Raw genomic sequence first — 16,098 nt, forward strand, 5'->3', positions numbered from 1 at the left:
GTACAGTTCCCTGAGTGCTCGGTCAGTGTCGGCTTGTGGGGGAATGTAAACAGCCGTAATAATCACTGCTGTAAATTCCCTCGGTAGCCAGAATGGCCGGCACTTAATCATCAGGTACTCCAGGTCCGGTGAGCAGAAGGATTTGACCGGGTGCACGTTCGCATAATCACACCAGCTGTTGTTGATCATGAAACACACACCACCGCCTCTGCTTTTCCCAGTAAGATCCTGTGACCTGTCCGCGCGATGCACGGAGAACCCCGGCAGTTGTATTGCGGAGTCCGGTACCTTGTCCGATAGCCAGGTTTCTGTGAGGCAGATCACGCAGCAGTCCCGCATCTCTCGCTGGAATGAGATCCGTGCCCGAAGCTCGCACAGCTTGTTCTCCAGAGACTGCACATTAGCCAGTAATAAACTGGGTAACGGTGGTCTGTTAGTGCGCCGTCTCAGTCGAACCAGAACGCCAGATCTTCTCCCTCTGCGTCGGCGTTTGCGGCCTCCAGGGCCAGAGAACAAAGGCGTCTCAGGTGAGATGAATGGGGGGTCTGCGAACGGAGGGTCCGTGTTGCAAAACTTGAACTCCGGAAAGTTATAAGAAAGTCCGTCTTTTATGTCCAGTAAGGTTTGTCGGTCGTACACAAGGAGACATGTGCTAGTCGTGAAAAAATAAAGGAAAAGTAAAATTAAGCACAGAAAACAGCTGTTGCTTGGGGGAGCTCGCGACGAGGCTGCCATACTCGGCGCCATTATCATAGAGGTCCCGTTTGAGCGCATTGGCATGGACCTCATGGACCTCATCGGGCCGTTTCACCGGAGTGCACGCGGCTACCGCTTTGTGTTAGTCCTGGTGGATTATGCAACGCGGTACCCGGAAGCAGTCCCGCTGCGCACCATCTCTGCAAAGAGTGTGGCGCAGGCACTGTTTCAGGTCATCTCCCGAGTCGGAATCCCGAAAGAGATACTGACTGACCAGGGCACGTCGTTTATGTCTCGTACACTGCGGGAACTGTACGAATTACTGGGCATTAAATCTATTCGGACCAGCGTCTACCACCCTCAGACGGACGGGCTGGTGGAGCGGCTGAATAAGACTTTAAAGTCCATGATTCGTAAGTTCATTAACGAGGATGAACGCAATTGGGATCACTGGCTAGACCCTCTGTTATTCGCAGTGCGGGAGGTGCCCCAGGCCTCCACGGGATTTTCTCCCTTTGAACTGCTGTTCGGCAGGAGGCCACGTGGGGTGCTCGACCTGATTAAAGAAAGCTGGGAGGACGGTCCGAGCCCCGCCAAAAATGAGATTCAGTACGTGTTGGACCTGAGAGCAAAACTCCACACTTTGGGGAGGTTGTCACGGGAGAATTTGCTCCAGGCTCAGCAGCGTCAGCAACGCCTGTATGACAGAGGGGCTAGACTCAGGCAATTTTCACCGGGAGACAAAGTGCTTGTATTACTCCCTTCTTCCAGCTCGAAGTTGCTCGCCAAGTGGCAAGGACCCTTTGTGGTCACACGGCGAGTCGGGGACGTTGACTATGAGGTCGCTCGGTCGGACAGGGGAGGGGCCACGCAGATTTATCACCTCAATCTCCTTAAAGAGTGGAGAGAGGTTGAAACCGCTTCTCTGGTAAGCCTGGTTAAGGAGAGAGATGAGTTGGGGCCGGAGGTGCCAAATTCCATCATCCCCGCCTCCCTCCCTTGTGATGACCATCTCACACAGGCCCAGAGAGCGGACGTTGTCGCGTTACAACAGCGTTTTGCTGATGTGTTCTCCCCCCTGCCCGGCCGAACGTCTCTCATTGAGCATCATTTTGTAACGCAGCCTGGCGTGACGGTGCGTTCACGGCCCTACAGGCTTCCTGAGCATAAACGGCAAATTGTGCAGAGGGAATTGGCTGAAATGCCGAAAATGGGAGTGATAGAATAGTCGCACAGCGCCTGGTGTAGCCCCATAGTTCTGGTGGTGGAGAAGGATGGGTCTATACGGTTCTGTGTCGACTATCGCAAGGTGAATGAAGTGTCACGTTTTGATGCTTATCCCATGCCCCGGGTCGACGAGCTCCTGGATCGGCTGGGCACGGCCCGTTTTTTCACGACACTGGATTTAACCAAGGGCTACTGGCAGATTCCCTTGTCTGCCGAGTCCAAGGAGAAAACGGCCTTCTCCACTCCGTACGGTTTGTACCAGTTCGTTACGCTTCCGTTCGGCTTGTTCGGAGCCCCTGCCACCTTTCAGCGCCTCATGGACCGGGTGCTGCGCCCGCATGCTGCATATGCTGCTTCTACCTGGATGACGTGATCATCCACAGCGACACCTGGGCGGAGCATGTGCAGCGGGTGGCCGCGGTCCTGGAGTCCCTGAGGAGGGCGGGGCTCACGGCCAACCCGAAGAAGTGTGCGGTTGGACGGAGGGAGGTACAGTATCTGGGGTACCACTTGGGGGGCGGGCAGGTGCGTCCACAGGTGGAGAAGACGGCGGCTATCGCATCCTGCCCGCGCCCCAAGACTAAAAAGGAGGTGAGACGGTTTCTGGGGCTGGCAGGTTACTATCGCCGGTTCGTGCCGGGGTTTGCGCAGCTGACCAGCCCCTTAACCGATCTTACCCGGAAGGGTGCCCGGATCTGGTCCAGTGGACGGGGCCGTGCCAGGCGGCGTTTGTGCAGGTGAAAAAGCTCTCTGTGGGGAGCCGCTGCTTCACACTCCTAACTTTTCCCTCCCTTTTGTTCTGCAGACTGACGCCTCGAACAGGGCTGGGGGCCGTTTTGTCCCAGCAGGTGAGGGGGGCCGACCGTCCCATTCTTTACATCAGCCGGAAGCTGGCAGAGCGTGAAAGACGGTACAGCACCGTGGAGAAGGAGGCTTGGCTCCGGTGGGCGGTCGACTCCCTTCGCTATTACCTCCTGGGGCGCTCATTCACCCTCTGCTCGGACCACGCCCCGCTGCAGTGGCTCCACCGCATGAAGGATGCCAACGCCCGGATCACCCGGTGGTATCTGGCTTTGCAGCCTTTTAAGTTCAAGGTGGTCCATAGGCCGGGGGCGCAGATGGCGGTGGCCGATTTCTCTCTCGCTCGCGGGGGGGGGGAGTAGGTTCGGCCGGTGGGCTTCCCGGCCTCAGTCGGGCGGTGGGGGTGTGTGGCGGAGGTGTGGTCCGGGGCGCGGCTGCAGGGGAGGAGTGGTGCAGTGAGACGGCGCTGGTGAGAACAGCTGATGGCGATTTGGACTGATGGTGGTTTTCCTTCCTTTTATATAGTGAGGTGGAGAGGAGCGGAGGAGGAAGACGCTGCGGGAACCGACCGCTGTCAGACGGTGTTCTGTTATAATTCCGTGGACACTCTCAATAAATGTGGAATCTGATGATAACAACCTGTGTGTGGGTGTATCTGTGCATAGCCTACATCACATAATGCTTGTCTGTTTGGGTTTTTGTTTGTTTTTCTTAAAGGGACATATTATTAATATTTCTTTTATTTATTTTGGGCACATCAGATCTCTGGCAGTAATCATGGCAGTTTGACGTCTACGGCTCCTGTTGCTAATGGAATAGGCAGTGACCATAGCCAACCAAAGTAAGCCTAACACTGAACTAAAAAAAACTTATTGCTCTGCTGTCCATTTTATGCATTTAAATTTTTAAGTTTAGAGGAGTGATCTTAAAACTGTGCAGACTTTCCTCTCTGCCAGTGTGACAAAGCATTGCTCATATTGCTTTTGTATTTTATTTTTCCAGCAAAGATGCCTCATCCCAGGCTAGTTCTTCTCAGAGCATTCATCCTGCTGCTAATGAAAGCCAGGATTTCTCCACTCCTGTCACAAGGGCTAAAACTCCATCTGAACCCCTGCCTCACTGTACAGAATCCTCCGCCGTTAGCGCTTCACCCTCAGCTACTGCTACAACTACCCCTTCTGTTGCAGCTAAAGAATCTGCTTCCGCTCTTTCTTCTTCTGGGCAAGATGGCAACCCTGCAGCCTTACCCCCTCAGCCGGGCTGCTCTCAAAGCACCAGTGGAGCTTCTGCAGCTCCACAGAAAGTTAGCGTAAGCAAGGATGAAGCCAAGGATCTACCACAAGATAAATGTGCAACAACAGGGACTGAAGGACGTAAGGATACTAAGGAGCAGTAACAGTCCAAGCCTAGTTCTAGTTGCAATGAAAAACGATCTTCCCGAGACAGGCAAAGACTGTACTCTAGCTCTGGCAGAGATAGAGAAAGACACAACAGGGATAGGAGTCACGAACGAGAAAGCGACGACGATCGTCACCGGTACAGACAGGACTACAAGGAAGGAAATTTCTCACCTTCTACAGCACCAGAAACAAACAAGTTCAAGGGCTCCCCGCCACAGGCTCGCCTTTCCTCTCCAGACAAAGAGGATCAAAATCGCAAGAGGACTCTCAGCAAAGACAGGGACGACAGCTCTGATGCCCGCCACATTAAAAAACACAAAAAGAGTAAGAAAAAGAAGAAATCAAAGGATAAAGACAGACACCGTGAGAGTGGGTGAGTATTGCCATCTTTCTCTCAATCCTTTAATGAAAACAGAAGGAAATGTGTTTGTTTTAAGATAGATTTTGTTTGAAAATAATATGGGGTTAAAGCTCACCATCAGTATTATTATTTTCTTAAAAACGTAAAGAATTTTCATCATTTTATTGATAATGGGTCACTTTTTCTGTCTTAGGCTGGCCGTAAAGCTTGATCTCGGTTTTGTTAAACAATGTCATTGGTTCTCTATCATCCCGTAGAAGGTCTGACGGAGATTCAGACAGAGCTGCGGAAATGAAGAAGAAAAAGAAGAGACATCGGGACAGCGATCCCGAACTGCACAGCCCAGACGCAGCTCGGAGCCACAGAAACAGAAGCAGCGAGGAAGGGGAGAGCTGCAAGCGACACCACTCTGTGCAGCGACGTTTTTCCGGTGGAAAGCCATTGTCATGTTCAAAGTCTCTGTCAGAGTACACTGACGGCAGAGGTGGCCATCTACTACATTCCAATCAAACCACACCGGCAAACGGTTCAAGTTACGGCCATCTGAATGGACAGCCAGGTATTCATTTATTCTCCAAAATCACAGGAATGCTGAATTAAATGGTGCTGACAAGTTAGTCCAATTTTAAAGCATCAAACCCTGTTTTGTAGGTTACAGCGAAATCAGCGGCAGTGGATTTCCCAGTGACCTGAAACACTGACTCTGTGAGTGGATGTCTTTTTAAATGGTCAGCGTTGATGTAGCTACTAATACTTTCTCTTCACTAAGACCTCATCTTTGTCATTTCAGATCCATCAACCGAATTTTAACAACAGCAGAGGAATGACATCAACTTTTTTGACGTGGTGCTTCTTCATTAGGAATAATATTGTATTTTTACCTTAAGTAAAGTGTTTTAAAATTTAAACTATCCCCCTTTCTTTCTTTTTTTTCTTTTGTTTTCTCAAATGGGCTTATTTATTTGCCGTAATTTCTCCTAGCTATCGGTTAAAGAAACGGTGTTGAACATTTATGATGAAGAATATTAATATATACTTGTATGAACACAAAGCCTGGAGCTTAAACATCTCAAGTGCTGAAGTGCTGCACACTCCACAACTGCTGTGTGTGTGTGTGGCGGGGGGGGGCAGAGGGAGTGTTTGCCCAGGGCGCCAGACAGGCTAGGACCACCACTGGGTCTGGACCTCAAATTGAGAGTTTCAGTGAACAACCACCAAATGCAAATTTAAAATTTTGAATCAGTTCTAGATCTTTTATCTGCTTAATTTGTCCTCAAAATAAATAAATATTAAAAAAAGAAAGAAAAAAAGAAAAGGAGGGAATGGGCTTCACAGTGCTATGAAAACTGGTTACCAGTCAATTGCTCAATTACTTTCAAGCATGTGACAATGAAGGCTTGTGTATAAAAATGGCTGTTATTACGCAGCACTTCATGTAAAAACCTTTGTACAACCTTTTGAATTAAAGCTGAAAGTCACATCTGGAGTTTGGTAATGTACAGAGGTAAAACTACAAAACACGTCATTAACAACATGCTTATGGACCGAACTGTATGCGTCTAAACTGTGTAGTGCCTCAGGCTATACATACTGTAGCGTGCGGCAGGGTTCATGATTAATATTTTCCCTACAAGAATAAAATGTATATAAACCTTGGGAATAGGCACTTGCTAACCTTGCACTTGCCAGCTGTGTACGGCACACTTAACTTTCCTTTTTATTAACGGTCTTCATTTTATGATCTGTGTGATGGATGCATGCAACCACACAACTGAGATACTTGGGTAATATTCATTTGGTCTTTTGTCTTATGTTTACGTTATGCTCTAAAGCTTCTGTGATCATAAGTTAACTAATTTGATATTTTGAGTTTACCTGTAATGCATGACAGCACTAAGCTATAGCCCAAATGGTGGCATAGACTTTGCATTGTTTGTTATTTTATATAGGTATGTTATATTGATTATATTTCTGCTCTTTCTGAGTTACCTGACCTCCGCTCCAGTCCTTCCTGGTTTGGCTGAAAGAGGAGGCTGAGGGTGGAGCTGGTTTAAATACAGAAGCCAATAAAGTGGACTGGACCATCTATTGTGATCATGCAGGGGGAATGGGGTTCTTCTTGAATGATGGTTAGCTGTTATCTCTTTAGTTTTCACCTTTGGTGTATATAATGGTTTATTCATTTGCTATATAACTGGAGCTGTTTCTCATTTGGGCAGGTCAGTTTGTTGAGTTATGTTTTTGTTAAGTGACTTTTGAGTAGCGTTCTGTTAAGTTAACCTCTTTTATGGGCCCACTTGATTCTTAAAAACTTTATTTTTTGTTATTTTGAATTTTTGTAATCGTCTTTTCCTTTTTGGGGGTATAATAAAACCCATTCTTTTGAAGATTACATTTGTGCCTGTGTGTTCCTGGCTGCTTGGATTATGACAATCTGCCACTCGATGAGACAAATAAGGATCTGCTCTTTCTGGATTTTATTGTTAATTTACAGATGTTAAGTTGAATTCATTTTTGAGACACCGTTTCTGAGATCCTAGAAAAATGTATGTTTCAGAGCAGCTTCTCAGGATCCTGAAAACATTTTACAGTCTGGTCATGAAAGAGGCATTTAACACGATGTAAAGTACAATTGCAGATATTTAGCTAAAAGCACAAACAAAATAAATTTCTCTTTAATCCGGTCACACGTGCAACTTTACATACGACTCGCACTTTGACAGAATAAAGAGTTAAACGGCACTTCTACAGCTGCAGGTCGGACTTGAAATGAAACCAGTTTGAGTCACTTACGTTGAAAAACATCCTTTTAATAGGTCCGTGCCACACACTAGTGAAAAATAAAGCTCCTACAAAAGAATGATACTTTTATTCCACAATATCTTAAATAAAGTAACTTCAAGTACTTTTGACTTGGGTACAAAAAAATCTAGCTGCCTCCATCAGGCCACAACACACAGCAAGGTTCAACACAGTGGTTAAAAATGGCCTTAGGTCCTTGTATTGTGGCAGATTGTGAGGAAATGTATCATGGAAGCATAACTGAATGCTTGTTGTTCCTTTTTTTCTCTTTTTAGTTATTATTATTTATGGGGAGGAATGATTTCTGTGTCACTGTCCAACTTTGGAGGCCTTGTTGGATTGAAATCATATAAAAAAATAATTATCATAAAGAATGAAAACTAAAAACGATAACATCCCCTACATGCCCCTGTTGGAAGGGTAGGCACTACCAAGATTAAGGATACCACAGTGTTTGCAGAGGATATGTATATACTGTACAAACAATATTTATGATAATGTTTTCATCACGTTCACTAAAATAGAATGCTACAATCATTCTAAGGCATAAACAATATCTTAATATTCTTAAACAATTTTTACACATTGTTCCAAACAAGACATAATATAGACATTAATAAACAGTATATACACATGAATCACCACAGCCTAACTGTTCCTCTGCAGTTGCTGTAAATAAATGCAGTTTTACAGATCGAACAATTGAATACAGTCCTCCGATGCCCCAAAGCACTGAACAGTGTAAACAGCTCTTTTTTTTCTTTTTTCCTTTTCTTTTTTTTTTTTGTCTTGGCTTTGTTTGATATTTGGGAGAGAGAGAGAGAAAAAAATTATAACACAATAACACATTCCTTTTCAGAAGTCAAAGCAGTTCGGCTGATTCCTCCTTTTTCATAGAAAATGAAGTGGACCTTGATTCATAAATAATTATTACAAAATTAAATACATTCACTATAATACGATTAAATAACAAACGAACAAAAAAACCCAAATAAACAAAAACAAACTATTTACAAGTAGTGGAAAGTATTGTAGCGCAGACACATCATTGACATTTTTGAGGATTCATTCAGTGCAGTGTTCTGAGACAGGGAATGGTATTGCACTATGACACCCCATTTCTCTGGGACTCTTTGGGGCTTTCATCCCTGTTGTAATAAATCCAGTGCACCTAAACAACTTTTTATTTTTCAAGGTGACACCTCTCCTAAGCACACCACAGGTTCCTTATTAAGGAGTTGGCTTCTTCTTCTACCATCCTGCAAAGCCACGTTCTCCATCACAAAATAAAAAGTAACACCTGGTGCTCCGGTACGAAAAGTTGAATGGGTGTATTGGAGAAGAGTCTGAACAGACTTTTTTTTTTTTTTTAATCTTAAGTGTTTTTTTTGTTTGTTTTAGTTTGTTTGTTTCAGAAGCTCAGTCCAGCGCTTCTCAAAGAACTTCCTCATGTTATGACCAGCTCGACCAATGTCTGAATTGTCTTCATTGAATTTTTCACAGTTATCAAAGACCAAGTTGACATCGATGATGAACGTCTCCAGGTTTTGATACCTGAAATTTAAAAAAAGAAAGACATATTCAGGTTAGAGAGAACAGCAGACACATCACATAATTCCTGAAAAAACTAAACAAAACTGAAAACACTGGTCTTGCTTTAACTTCTGCGCGAGGCTTTTAGCAGAAAAAAGAACCAAGAGAAGCGATGGGAACTCACTGGCTGCTCACAAGCTTCTCACGTATGGTGGAGAAGTCCATCGGTTTCTTGATGACCTTCCTGTAGCCAGGCACCGATTTCAGGTTGACAGGTGTGAGAAAAGGCCATGCATCCTGATGCCGCTCCAACTCAGCAAGGAGTACTCTGTAGGACACACAAACACACAGTTAAACTCTGGCCATGACTTTGTGTAAATATAAGCTTTGTGTGTAACACAGAAAAGCTTTCTTTCATAATTTCCTCTTATGTTTAAGCAGCTATAACCAATATTTCTGGATTGACAAGGGATCGGTTACATGTGGGTGAAGTGTTTGAATGAGGCTCCCATTGTGCCGGAATACTGGAAGTTTCTTTTAAATCATTGTTTTGGGTTTATGGTACACAAAGCTAGGACTAGCTGGTGAACAGTGGAGCATTAACAGCTGGAGAATCAGATATTTCCCCAGAAATCTGAGTAGGCTGAAAGCTGAGGTAAAAGAAAGCTAAGATAGTGCTGCTTTGCCCTAAGTGGTTGTGTAAACAGCATTTCCTAACCAGTTACAGTTTGTTTCTGCTGCTGGTCAAAAATATGTCCATGGAGGCTTAAAGTTTGCATTTAACTCATAATCTTTAGGGTTTTATGAGCTAATAAAACCGCTAAAAAACAAAAGAGAAACTGACTTTGTGCTGAAAAATTCCAGGAATGAAATACTGCAAGTAAACGTTGATCTGAGGTTTTGTGGCTTTAAACACAACAGAAAATGTAAAACAGATCCTCCAACCTTTCCATACAGCTTTGTAGCAGGTGGAAATTACTGTGCAACTACTGAGAAGAAAATGACACAGAAAGACAAGTGCAAACATGCCATGGAGACATACCTGCATAATCCCAGGTCCCTGTTGTTGTCTCGAGCCGTCTTGGCTCGCTTCACACACCCAGTAGTCTCCTGATTGGATGTCGTTAGAGCAGGTGAACTCTCCTCCGTTTTCCTCTTCCTGCTGGTGTCTTTTGCTCCTTTTTTGGGCGTACTGCTGGCACTTGCTGAGTCATCCTCCGACACTTCCCCGTTACCGGCCTGCTTTCCATTCTTCTTTGCCTCTCCGCCCTTCTTGCTACTCCCCCCACTAGATGCTACTGGTTTGGCTGGAGGCTTTTTGCTTTTGGGGGATGGACCACTTGCCTGCAAAAGTACCCAAAATTGCAGCATTTCCTTAGTTCGGGTGCTATTCAAACTGGAACCATTTAGTTTCATCCTCCTAATATTGTCCTTTCCTAAAATGTCATATCAATTTGCCATATCTTAGACAAGCAATAATATTTAGTCCCTTTGCTGACCACATCTGCATCAACACAAATTCTTTAAAGCCTGCGTTAAAAATCTTTACTCAGCTTGTATCAGTATGAGTATGACTTATGAGTTTTACTGTCACTTAATGGGATAAATTCATGCTGCAGACAATAAAAGTGAAGAGCAAGCAATAAAACTCTAGGGGAGGAGCAGCTGATGAGATTTCTTTGAGCGAGCAAGTGTCCTTGTGGTTTAGATGCACAAGATATACTCTACAATGTGTCCTTTTTCTTCTTGCCTTTCTACCATCAACTTTACAAAACAGGAGTAAAATAAGTCCTGAGATGAGTCTAAAAAAATGCACATTAAAAAAAAATCATAAGTAATAAAAGGTTCAGATACCTTGGATATGCAGGCCGGGCAGTACCAGTCTCCTTCTGGGATGCTGGTGATCTTGGGTTTGTGACAGTAAGTGTGGCAGCCTTTGTCACAGCCATCACACAGCAGGAGGAGGTCCTCATTATCCCCCTTCTTACAAATCTGACAGTACTACAAAATAAGTGCGTCCATTAAAAACAAGTACAAACTTTCCTAATACGGTAGTTTTCAATTAACATTGTGGACACAGGCTGTTCTTTTATTCTCTTACCACTTTCATTATCGACCTCTCCCAGGCAATGGACTTCTGCAGTTGCTGGATACACATGGCCAGCTGGGCGGCGCTGCGCACTTCGCTCAGGGCCTTCCTCCACACTTTCATACCGTGGGCCACCTCCTCCTCGCTGCTGAGGGAATTTAAGGGAAGGTTATGAGAATCAAAATAGATACACATATGGGAACGTGTGGGGTTATTTACACACAAACTACAACCCGTAACCAATAAAACTAAGGCTGCTGTGTAAAATGTGAATAAAAACAAAATGCAGTGACTTGCAAATAATTTTAAGCTCGTGTTTATAACGTTCAGGGGCATGATCACAGCATTTTACTCTTTATTTTAAGCTCTATGGTCATTTTTGAATTTGATGCCAGCAACATGTTTTTAAAAAAGTTGAGACAGGACAAAGACTGTGTGTGAGACGCTGTAAAGCGTCGTTAGGTTCAGTAGTGAAAAGAGCGCTGATGTGAGGCTGAGTCTCTAAGAAGTCATTCAAGATGGACTGAGGCAAAGTACAAAACTGGTCTCTGGTGTGACAAATCTTAATTTGAAAGTCAGAAATCACTGACTGCAGGCTAAAGAGGGTAAGACCTACCCAACGTCTTATGGTATGGGCACCATTAATGCTAGGGAAAATGCACACAATTTAGAGCAACAAATGCTGGCAGTGTGTCATTCTCAGGGAACGGTTTGCTTATTTCATAGCTCAGAATCAATCTGTAGTAAGATCCTGGCTACTACAATCCACACATGTCACCCGCTGAAAACATTTGGTGGGCCTGAAACAAAGCTAAACTTTATGTCAAGCAAAAATGGAAAGGTGTAGAAAAAAATTAAGAAAACAGACAAGTTTCAAAATGTGAATTTATCAGTTTCTCGACATTTAACATGTTCCGTTTTTAACTAAACAAATTCTTTTTAATGAGTTTCAAAACACGGCATTTTGTTTTTATTTAAAGTCCACACAACTTTTTATGAAAATGGGTTTGTAGTAAACTGTGTCAGTTGAACCAGATGCTGTAAAAAGCTCCATCTGGGCAGAGACAGGCATGACATTTTTGGGAGTATAGAGTGCTGGGGAGAGGTACACACGTTTTTTTATCATGTTAAGGGGGACGCTCATGCAGGAAGGGTAAGTGTATGCTGAATAGCAGGAGCTGTAAGTAAGCCTATAACTGAGGTTGCTGATGCACAACACCATGCAGATGACTTTAGGGGGGGAAATGGTTTTGAGTGGTTCCCCTCCCCCCCAAAAAGCTGCCCAAGACAAAAAGGAAAAAAAAAAAAAAAAAAAGCAACAGGCAACCACAAAAATCTGCTGTGAAATCAGCAAAGACCCTCACCCTTTGAGTAATATGGGAAACAAAAAAAGCACACATAGAGAGAGGAAAGGGTCTTAGTGGGAGAGTGGGGAGCTGGTTGGAGAAATGACCTACCCTTCCCTGTCAGCACTAGTAGATGGGGCGGGGGCAGGGACAGTGACCGTACCCACATTATCCAGCCTGATCTGAATGGTGGTACCTAAGGGGCTCCTCAGGTACCTTCTCTCGATGTTGCGCTCCAGATCAGCCAGACGTGTCACTGCAATGTCCAGCGGGTTGTCCGGGTGACGCATCACCCCGCCCTTCTCTCCCCGCTCTTCCAGATGCTCCTTGGATTCCTTGTCTCCCGTGTTTGTCGCCGAGGCCGTGGATTTGGTCAGGGGCTTGTGCTCGTAGTACACCAGGTCCTCACGCTCAGACTGTGGGTCCGGGTACGTCCAGCCCTGTGAGAGGAAATGAGCTGTTGAGTTTATTGGCCTCTAAAAAAAACATAAATTTCACAAACAAAATATGTAGAAATATTTGTGCTAGTGTGTTACTATTTCACCTTAACCTGCAGGCTGGCTGCGGTGACCTTCCTCTCCAGTTCCTCAACCTGCTGCAGTATAGCGATGTCCATTTCCATTGCTTGCTCCTCAACACACCAGCCCCGCACCGACTCCACACTGACCTGGCTCTCCTCCAACTCATGGAGCTCAATCATGGCCACTAGATAAATTACACAGCAGACACATGGGTTAGGCAGTGAAAGACAGTTGTTCATATAAACTTCAATAAACCTCACTGATACAGTATTAGCAATTTATTGTGGGATTATAAGGAAACGCTTCTAAGCATGAATGAATCTGAGGCACATCATTATGTGCTCAGAGGAGCTGTTTCCAGACTTACCGTCTCTGTGTTTGGTGCAGACCTGGGGGATGATCTCCATGTATTTCTGCATTTGTCTCTGGAGGGCCTTCTCTCTGATTCCTCGGCTGTGGAGAGCATTGACAAGAGCCCTGAGCTCTTCGATGTCAGACACCCGCCACCAACCTGTCAGCATCTCTGAGCACACGGGTGTGAAAGAAAGAAGATGTTTTGTTCAGTTAAGACATGTTACAGTCAAATCAAAGTGGGCTTAAGTAAGGATAGCATTGGCTGATCTCATTATATATATACAAAATAATACATCGAGTGTTGCTCACCTTCTGGGATGGGTCGTGGCGTGGCGTGGTCGAGGGATTTGGGCATCTCCAAGGCGGGAGAGGGCATAGAGCAAGTTTTCTCAATGCGAGGTAAAGGCGATTCACTTTTACTGGAGACACTTGCTGCTGTGTTGCCCTCTACAGAGTGACTTGGCATGGGGCTAGGGCTGCTGCACAAAGGCAGGCCGGGACTTATCATTCCACTGGGCCAGCTTGCGAAAGAAACTCCTAGCAAAGAGACACCTGACTTAACCTGTGGAGAAAAGAGGGACAATAGAGGGGTGAGGAAGGTGGTAGTGCACAAAAGGAAATATAATAGCAACATGTTTACCAGCCAGTATTCTCACCTGCAGGGTGGATAGTGGGTAGCTGAGGATGCCAGTTGGGTGGTGTGGGCTGGCAGAGGCTGAGGCAGCAGAAGGGGTGAGAGGGAGAGCAGGGGATGGAGGTGGGGATTTGGGTCTGGCTGGGGTGGAGGATGCCTGAGGAGACACACGGGGCGGTCCTGGTGGTGTTGTGGTGAGGGAGGAGAGGTCACAAGGGTTGCGAGGGAGCAGACTGAACCAGTGCCCGCTCCTTTCTGTTAGCACTCTGAGCAGCTGGTCGTTTGCTTGGAATGAAAGGTGTGGCGATGGAGCCGGGGATGAGGTTGGAGGAGTGTTCCCTGGGCTTTCACGTGCAGCTGGCAGGCACGGGGCAGATAAAGAGGATGAAGCCAGGTGAGGGATGTTTGTTGTGTCGTTAGCAGTCACCAAGGAGGGAGCTGTTGCTGCCGCTGTTGCAGGCTCGAGGGTATTGTGAGTGGGGGAGGACGCTGACATAGTGGTTGTAACAGGAGTGCCTAGGGGACTGCCATTCTGTCTCACATGGGGACTCTCCTTGTCTTCTGCCTTCACAGATTCTTTACCAATGTCCTTGCTGACTTCTCTGAGAGCGCACAGCTTGGTTACACAGCCTGGTTGCTGGTAGAAGAGGGTCGGGGAGTTTTTCTTCCCCTCGTGTTTCTTCTCCTCCTCTTTCTGTTGCTCCAAGTCCTGTGTTCGAGTGCTCTGCCCATCGAGGTTGGTGGGTTTCTCCTTCTGCAACTCAATCTCTTGAGGTTCTTCTTTGACCTTGACCTCCTCTGCTGCTCTCCTCCTCCTCTGTCGCTCCTCCTCCAGTTCCTCTGGAGCTGCAGAAAAAAGGAGAAAAACGTACTCCAGTTAGAAAGTGAACTACTGTAACACTGAAACTGGATCCTGATTATTGGACATTACACTAATTCGCTTGCTTTCGGAAGACAGGCAGAGCTGTGTTATTAGTGTTGACAGATGCTATCTGCGTATTTCACTCGGCAACAAAACAGCTGAACATGCAGCTACACGAATTATAAAAGGTCTTTCTTTGTCTTCTTGCCGAGCATGTTACCATTACACATTCATTTTCCAAATATCCTGTCAGATAAGCAAAGTGAAGCGTATACGTATTCAGAAAAAAAAAAGTGGGCGGTGTACTGCAACAACCTTCTCCACTCTCCATGGCTTCAATGAAGACCCCTCCACAGTGGGGCAGTACCCAGTATCGGCGGCGGTACCGATCCTGTCCATACATCATAGAGCGTAGGGAATGGGATATCTCATACAGCTTTCTTCTGGTCTGATGATGTTGCTGCAATTGTACAAAACATACATGGAAATTACAGACCTTCAAAAACAGAAGTAATCTGCCCTACCGGTTTTTGTTTTTTTCTGTGCGACATATGAAGCATCACATAAGATGCTAATGAGGTCATTTATCAAACTAATTAGTGCCTTCATTAGTAAACAGACCTATGGCAACACAAATATCCACACAACGTACAAATCACATTGTAGTTTTCGACACATTTTGCAGCTTGAATTGCAGGTGTCTGACGTATTACTTCTATTGCAGCAGGAGATTTTTCTTTAATCTCACTTTGTATATTCGAGTATATCCCACATTAACTGGATCAATCAAACACTGATTTTCATGCATTTTAAAGCATTTAAACGTGTTCAAGAAAGACATACCTTGGCCATTTTTTCTATTTGCTTCTCCAGTTCCTCGACACTAGTAGCATGGTCAACTTCATCCTGATAGAAGGAACAAACAAATACAGGAAATGTCTTTGAGCAACTGCACAAACATTTAGCTTCTTATAATGAAGCTGGCTCTATCACCTTACCTCATCATATGTCTCCACTTTTCTAACCTTCTTTAGTTCTTCCTCCTCCTCTTCCTCCTCTTCCTCCGGTTGGTCGTCACTGTCATCGTCGTCGTCGTCGTCATCTTCGCTGTCTCCACCCAGTTTCCTCTTGCGTTTGGTGGCCGAGGATGGAGTGCCAACAGACTGGTTCTCTTCCACACCCATGCTGGCTTCCCTCTTTCCAGTTCGTTTGGCATAAATGGTTCTCAACCTGTATAAGGACACAGGAGTTTAGTCTGACCTAGTATGGAGAACAAAAACATTATTTTTAGTGTTAAGAAATCTTACTTCTTCAGTTTTCCCTCCATAATAATCTTGTCTTTCCTCATATTTGCCATCTGATCCAGGTTCTTGTCAATCTCACTGCACGAGGAAACACAATTCTGTTAATTATAGCTGTGGCAGTGTACATCCATTGTTTTAGGTAATCTCGGAAACTAATAAATATAATGA

The 16,098-nt window shown here is 45.2% G+C and overlaps 1 protein-coding gene across 16 annotated transcripts in view; it reads right to left on the bottom strand.

Annotated features, from left to right (window-relative positions):
- Window positions 1-7,274: 7,274 nt before the first annotated feature.
- baz2ba (bromodomain adjacent to zinc finger domain, 2Ba) overlaps window positions 7,275-16,098 on the bottom strand; it is a 67,843-nt gene continuing 59,019 nt past the window's right edge. For 9 of the 16 annotated variants that reach the window (XM_042226079.1, XM_005935262.3, XM_042226075.1 and 6 more), the window contains 14 exons: window positions 15,934-16,008; window positions 15,625-15,856; window positions 15,470-15,532; window positions 14,942-15,086; window positions 13,787-14,610; window positions 13,440-13,692; window positions 13,144-13,299; window positions 12,800-12,960; window positions 12,367-12,695; window positions 10,922-11,057; window positions 10,675-10,821; window positions 9,863-10,164; window positions 9,005-9,148; window positions 7,275-8,841 (listed from right to left, as the gene is read on the bottom strand). In XM_042226079.1, coding sequence (XP_042082013.1) covers window positions 8,685-8,841; window positions 9,005-9,148; window positions 9,863-10,164; window positions 10,675-10,821; window positions 10,922-11,057; window positions 12,367-12,695; window positions 12,800-12,960; window positions 13,144-13,299; window positions 13,440-13,692; window positions 13,787-14,610; window positions 14,942-15,086; window positions 15,470-15,532; window positions 15,625-15,856; window positions 15,934-16,008 — 3,124 coding nt within the window. In that variant the 3' untranslated portion in view covers window positions 7,275-8,684. The remainder of the gene's footprint in view (window positions 8,842-9,004; window positions 9,149-9,862; window positions 10,165-10,674; window positions 10,822-10,921; window positions 11,058-12,366; window positions 12,696-12,799; window positions 12,961-13,143; window positions 13,300-13,439; window positions 13,693-13,786; window positions 14,611-14,941; window positions 15,087-15,469; window positions 15,533-15,624; window positions 15,857-15,933; window positions 16,009-16,098) is intronic. The other 7 variants (XM_005935268.3, XM_005935265.3, XM_042226076.1 and 4 more) reach the window with 4 other exon arrangements.

The sequence above is a fragment of the Haplochromis burtoni genome, unplaced genomic scaffold, assembly GCF_018398535.1.
Source record: "Haplochromis burtoni strain Fernald_Lab_line unplaced genomic scaffold, NCSU_Asbu1 Contig_195, whole genome shotgun sequence".
Classification (NCBI taxonomy): domain Eukaryota; kingdom Metazoa; phylum Chordata; class Actinopteri; order Cichliformes; family Cichlidae; genus Haplochromis; species Haplochromis burtoni.